A 7,306-nucleotide genomic window follows, 5' to 3' on the forward strand; every position below is an offset into this window, starting at 1 on the left:
GTACACACACACACACACGCAGTGCGTCTCAAACAGCCAGTGATGGATCGAGCCCTTCCATTTTAAGTAGGTAGCAAACACGCGGCCCTCGGGGAACCCGGGGTGTGGAAGTCCTTTGAAGTGTCCACATTTAATTCTTCTGTATGATGAGTGAGAGGGGGGGGGGGGGGGGGGGGGTTGGGAGGAGGGGCGGGGGTTCAGGGGGCAGGCTTGTTGAGCCCGTGTTCGGGATGACGTGGGAATTCAAGTGACGGGCCGATAAGCCGCCTCTGTCCTGTCTCTCCGAGCGGCACTCCCCACAGTCGTCGTCCCCCCCCCCCCCCCCCCCCCCGCAGATCCCTGCGGAGCCCCTGCCGACAGATAACCAATCAGTCCTATCCATCAGAGCCATCAGTGGCCGTGTGCAGATTAGAGGCAGCCATTTGGGTCTGATTGGAGGGGAAATGCTGATTACGACCTCTCTTTCCCCCCCCCCCCCCCCCTCCACCTCCACCGCCAACCGCCCCTGTCTCTCCATCGCTCAGCCTTGATTGGGTTCTGTCTCAGTTGTTGTCAAATCTGCACTGCAATGCTGTGAGCCCAAGGGTAAGCAGGAAGCATTGTACTAGACTAGAGATAGACGAGGCATGCAACTGAACACCCAACGCCACCGCATTGACAGGGGGCTGCCTCAGGGTCATCGACAGTGGATCAGCCATGTGTCAACACTCTCAACTACCCACTTGCTGCTAGCATGCCGCTATAATGCTATCTCGTGCTAGACGTTGGCACAGGCCACACGCATGCGCCCGGTATAGATTGCGAAGAGATGAAATGCGGCCGGCATGAAACCAATCACCGCTGTTTGCGTTTTGAGCTCCCTCCGCCGTCGTGTTGATGCTGTCCCCCACCTTGTCTCCTCCTCCTTCTCATCTGCCTGCTCCTGCTCCACCTCCTCCTCCTCCTCCTCCTCCTCCTCCTCCTCCTCCTCCTCCTCCTCCTCCTCCTCATCCTACCTGGTCCCTACGTGCCTCTCCTCATCCACTGGCCTAGTTCCGTCTCGTTTGGCAGGAGGTCCCCGACTGGATCGCTGCATGCACACGCTCGAGCGTATCCACCAGCCGAGCAGCCCAGTCCCCCCCTAATCTCAGCTTTATTTAGCTGCCTCACCTTTCAGAAACTGGAGCAAGTTCCAGGCGGTTTCTCTCCTCCGTCCGTCCCTCCGTCCACTTCTCTTTTTCTTTCCGTTGAATAGTTCTCTCCGTCTCCTCTCGTTTATAGCGGTTAACGCTTGCTCAATAAAAGCATGGCTACAGGGCAGTGTAGGAACCGTAAGAACCATAAACGGTTGTGTAAAGCTGTAGTGTTTATGTTGTTTTATAGATATTCTTAATAGGATTTGTCAGGGTAAAAGCTGTAGTAGTATTTTTAAATGAGCACTTATCTATAGAAAATATGTGTTTCAACATTGCTAGCTAGCGATCAACAAATAAGACAGAAGTGTTTTGACTATTCTACGAATGACACAATGCTCTTGCAGCAACATTTGACAATGTGTGTTCGTTAAGGCTAGGCTGAGGATTTGGTTTGACCCCTCGGTGACCCCTGGTCTTATAATTTGCCTGTATAGTAAGGATACTAATGAGGGAAAGGTACAACGCGTAGCCTCCAGCTGAGCTGCTTTCATCAGTGCTGCTGTTTGTGTCTTCTCACAGCATTATCAGTCGGTGGTACCGTCGCGATGGTTACAAGGAAGCTGCTGGTAAAGAGGCCCAGTCGTTCAATTACTCTGGCTAATGATTGTGACAGCAGTAACAAAATAAACAGCCAAGTCCTGCTTGTTTATTATCGAACATGCCATTTTTGAGTGTTCTGCTGCCAAGGGACATGTATTATTTTTTCTTCATCTCTGATTTGTTGCGTATGTGCAGGTTATCTACAAGCGTGTATGTGTCCCCACAGATTTTGGATGGTTGAGTGTGTGTGTGTGTGTGTCTGTGTCTGTGTCTGTGTCTGTGTCTGTGTCTGTGTCTGTGTGTGTGTGTGTGTGTGTGTGTGTGTGTGTGTTGCATTTTCACCGTCAATTCTAATACCAGACGTTGTGAATGCATTATTTTTACATGATCGTCAGACAAGCTTGTCCGTCTCAGTAGATTGTGTGAATCACTCACCTGTCTTTGCTTTTTGTTACCTCATTTATATTCTATTCTATTTGTATAAATGCCATAACCACTACCTCTAAACCAAGAAGCCTCTTCCTGAACCCAGGGAAAGAACGGTCATGGTGCATTAAAACCGATTGGACAATATTTAATGAATATTTCATGAGCCTTTATATGTCTCCTGTGGTTCTGTGGTGCCCTGATACCTTTGCAATATTTTACTGGAATTAATGTAAAAGATGGGAATTTGACTTTGTTCTAATAAAGAATATAGAGAGTTGTTGAAATCTTAAATTATGTGTGAAACGTGAATGTGCCTTCTCGTTTGTCTTCGTGTGAACTTTGAATGTAAAGTGAAAGGAGACGGGAGGGCAGAGTAGACTACTAATAGACTACCCTATTGGTTAGAATGTTGGACTACCAGAACCAAGGGTCCGGGTTTGTGCCCCAATGTCCGATGTCTTACGGTAGATATCTTTGGGCATTTACATCTAAAAGTTGCTTGTATAAAAGTGACTGCAAATGATGAAACTAAATAAAGAGAAAATTGGGAATTGCTTTTCGGGGACCTCTATGAAACTAGAACATAAAAAAAAATGGTGCTGTTCATAGTGAGGTATACACACTTTTGGTGTAACCACATCCTACCAATGTGTGACCTATGGGCTATATCAGAGCAAGGGGGAATAGTTATTTCGTCAGAATTTGCTTCATCGTAATTGCATCTACCTGAAACTGGAACATTGTCTTGAACTTCCTAATATCATCAGGCGATCTCTATTGCAGGTATCTTTGTGACTTCTTTCCACAACCGTCTCTAGGATACTGTCAACACAAATCACTCGTTCTAGGGTTTAATATCTGCAAATACTTTTGATGTTTTGATGCCCCTTAATCTGTATACTACTACTATCACTGAACTGAGCTGATCTTGACATTTCCGTCTAGATGTATGTATGTTTTGAACGGCATAGATGAATGCCTCTTTGGCCTTATAGAACTGCTCTCACATGGTGACTGCAGACCTCTCATGAGCACCTACAGATTGGCTGTGTAATCAGCCTGCTCTGAATAACACAGTACAAAAGGATGTCCTTGGCAAACATGGCTTTGACTATGTACAACCAACAGAACTGATCATTATGCAAAATTTTACTCACAGTTAACCAGCTGTCAACTTCATTGACATTGCAGGGTTTGGATCTGTGTATATACCTTCACCAGGATCAAGTTGTTAAGTCAAGTTGCCTTAAGCCAGATCCAAAAAATGAAATGCTTTCAAAAACAAAATCGTCTGGATATTTACCGCTCCATAGATACCCATATGCTTTGTTGACCACAGAAGCTGACTGTAAATTTGTTTTATAGCTGTTTGCAGGTACGTGAATGCATTGACGTCGACAGGGGCTTGAGATTCTTTAAAATATATATATAGAAGGATTAGGGTTAGTTTCCTTCTCTCTGCTTCTTCTCAATGGTGAAAGTGTGCTAGTCCTTGCGTGACAATTTAACCTTGATTGGGCTTTATCTGCTCAAGTCTTCTCATCCTGCATTTGATTCTGCTTGTAGAAAAGGCTCTCAGTTAATGGAGCATTCCAGCCACCCCTGCTATTAAGCATAGTGGTTCACCCCAACAGAGCGAAAAGAGTTGGAAGATAGTTCAGTGAAGGGGAATGTACTGTGCGTTCTGTGTTCGTAAAGAGAGATTGTGAAGTTAAGTCACGCCGGGTGCCTTCTTGTGAGACGGAACCAAGCGGAACAGTATGAGAAAAAGCTGCAGTTTCACTAGTGTTTGGGTTGAATAAACCTTTAACACTCTAAGTACTTTTACAATTATTAGTTAAGGAAGTATTGTTTATAAATATTATTAAAATTACGAAGGTCTGAGAAATGGGGGATTGTGGTCTAGAAACGGCAGCCTCCTCTGTTTCAGGAATACATTATTGACCAACAGTGGCAGCAATCTCTTAACATGGCATGGTTCGTTCACTTTAGCATTATAGCATTGTGTGGCCTTCTTCGCATTCCCTATTTCACAGCAATCAACGCTGCTGTATTTGGTAACATGATTAGTTTGGAATGAGGACCATGATTGAGGATCATAATTTTGCCTTGAGTATGGGTTTACCGTCACCCGTTATTGTTGGATTTTAATAGCGTTCACAGATCACAGATGAATAGAGACTTTATTTGAAGTATAGTAATAACTAGTTAAATGTTTTATCATTTCCACTGCTAAACTAGCCAGATTAATGTATCACATTATCGCACTTTATTATTGTAGTTTTCCTTTTACTGGCGCATGCACAAACTGTTCCTTTACCGCAGGCTTGTGCCTACTTCCAATGTAATTCTGTTTTCATCATCATCCTAACATGGCAGCAATCTAAGGAGAAAATGTTCTCTTTATACTGTACTTCTTTGTACTGTGTGTTGAGACTATTAAAATAACAGTTGGTTTGATTAAGGATGTCGAAAGAATATTGCAAGTTTTGCATAGCATTGAAACGGTAGCCAATTAAGAGAGGTATTGCCCCCCCACAGACAAGCTCAAAAGCTGGTGTTTTGATTGTTTGTTGATGAAGTTCTAGGTAAGGGTTGAACTGGTTAACAGATGGGCATTGTGGATGTATTGAAATAGACCTCATGGATTTCTGGTTAATCACTTTTAATATCAATCCCGAATGAAGGGTCCAAAAAGTAGGCCTACTCATTCTAAGCATATATCTAAGCACACATATCTTTTAGGTGCCCTGTTCAGAGAGTGAGCCGTGCCCCTATGGAAACCTGTGCACGTCCCTTGATATTTGATATCTGCCGCTGTGTGTTCGCCTACATTAGCCTCACTTCTCTCGCACAATGCCCGCTCCTCATCCTCCTCCATCCTGCCAGAGCTGGGGGGAAACAAAAATAGCTGTACGGTCGACAGCAATTACCTCAGCAGAAGCATGAAGCCAGCTTTCCTCTTTGGCTTGCTTTCTTTCTTTCATTTTTGCTTTTCACTCTTTTCATTCTGCTACCTTCTTCCATCACACTGTCCCCCGGCCGTTCCTGGCGTGTGGCATATCTCTGATTGGCCCTTCAGCCCGGCTAACGGTTGTGACTCTGAGGCAAGCCTGGCAAACTAACCCTCTTGGCTCCCTGTGTTTAGGAGGAATCATGTAACACACACACACACACACACACACACACACACACACACACACATACACATACACATACACATACACATACACATACACATACACATACACACACACACACACACAAAACTACACACACACAAAACTACACACACACACACACACACACACAAACAAGTGTTTTCACACACACGTATACACACAACAACAACATCAAAACATTTTCCAGGGAATGCACAGGTACACCTCATCTTGTATCTTTTTGTGTGTTTCCTGTCGAGTTGTGGACCAGGGCAGGAATGCGGGGGGTCTTTGTCTGTGTCCCGGGGCTAATTGCTAATGCCTGGCCGATCCGTGCCCCCCTCTCATTGACTCGACGGAGGGCCCCCTGGGGAATCCAACCAGCACCCAAAGACACACACACACACACACACACACACACACACACACACACACACACACACACACACACACACACACACACACACACACACACACACACACACACACACACACACACACACACACACACACACACACACACATGCACACACGCAATCAATAATGGATGCACAAATTTACCGCTGAGTGCAGCGACTGATTAAGATTCTCTTGGAAGGCTTCATTGTGTGTGTGTGTGTGTGTGTGTGTATGTGTGTGTGTGTTGCGTGGTCGTCCTACGCTCTTATTGTGTGGTGCTAACTGGTGTCTCGTCCTGGTCCCAGAGTGCGTGTTTATGTGATTGTGATTAAGTGCATCGCGGTGGGTTCAACAGCACAGGCCCCGGCAGTGGCGGCCACAACCAGACTAATGTTCCCCTGCTCTTATTTCATCAATACTACGGAACAATGGGGCCAGGTGAGTCTCTGGAAATAGCGCACGGTTTTCCCTTTTAAGACGAATCACTTAGATGTGGAGTGAGCGCCGCGACGCTCTCAGCTGTGCTCATGATACGGGTTAAGAGCGAGGAGCAAAGGAAACATTAGACGCCTTTTGTTTCGGTGGAATTCCCCATGTGGTTTGTGGTCAGAGGGATAGGCCTAGGCCTAGAAGGCTGCATGACATCATCCCTGTGCGCTATAGTAGGACGCCACATGGCTGCATCGCAGGCTAACGCAGTGACATCATCATGCCATCTCTCGCCTCTTCTTCTTTTATGCTCTGTAACCTTTCCCCCCCCCCCCTCTTGCCCGTTCCGCGCCTCTGTCTCCCTCTCTCTCTGTCGGCTCATGTTTGCTTTTGTTCTCGTCGGTGGGACGGCTGACTCACGGCGGTGATCTTGACCACACACAGGGAAAAGGTCAAGGTTGGCCGGCAAATTGCCTCAAAGCAATCAGCCGTGTCTCCCTGTGCCAACAGTAGGGGATCTCTCTTTGTGTGTTTGTTTGTGTGTGTGTGTGTGTGTGTGTGTGTGTGTGTGTGTGGTGGTGTGGTGATCTGCTTTGAAGTCTAAGGTGGTACCGAGGGCGGGGCGAGGGCAGGGGACATGAAAGCGCCGGCGTCGATGCCGGGGTGACATTTGAACACAGATCAGGCTGACCCAGCAGGGGGCCTTGGTGTGTCTGTGTGTGTGTGTGTGTGTGTGTGTGTGTGTGTGTGTGTGTGCCTGTGCGTTTGTGTGCATATGTGTACGTGTGTGTGTATGTGCGTGTTTGTGTTTGTGCAGATAGGCATTGGGGGTAGGTCTGTTAGTCTGTGTTTCTTTTAGGCGTTTGTTTGAGAGTGTGCTTTTGGGGGTTTGCTTTTTGGGGCGATTTTGTGTGTGTGATTTGTACTTATTCGTTGAGTGTGGGCCTTTGGTAGTGTGTGTTTTGGCAAGTGTATCCCTTTGTGTAGTGTGTGTAAGTGGGTGGGAGGGTGTCAGCCTGACTCTCTCTGAATCCCCCTCACACATATGTACTCACCCCCAGCACACACACAAACACACACACACAACTGACACACGTCTTCACCTGTTGAAAGTCATGTCTGAGGAGGACAATTGCAGCATGTATCAATTGCAGCTTGCACCACATACAGTCT

The 7,306-nt window shown here is 46.5% G+C and overlaps 1 protein-coding gene across 1 annotated transcript in view; it reads left to right on the plus strand.

The window, feature by feature from the left end:
* Nucleotides 1–1,720: 1,720 nt before the first annotated feature.
* Nucleotides 1,721–7,306, plus strand: part of pacrg (PARK2 co-regulated) — a 14,573-nt gene continuing 8,987 nt past the window's right edge. Inside the window, exon 1 of the mRNA XM_060052588.1 lies at nt 1,721–1,741. Coding sequence (XP_059908571.1) covers nt 1,721–1,741 — 21 coding nt within the window. The remainder of the gene's footprint in view (nt 1,742–7,306) is intronic.

This window comes from Gadus macrocephalus, chromosome 5 (assembly GCF_031168955.1).
Source record: "Gadus macrocephalus chromosome 5, ASM3116895v1".
Classification (NCBI taxonomy): domain Eukaryota; kingdom Metazoa; phylum Chordata; class Actinopteri; order Gadiformes; family Gadidae; genus Gadus; species Gadus macrocephalus.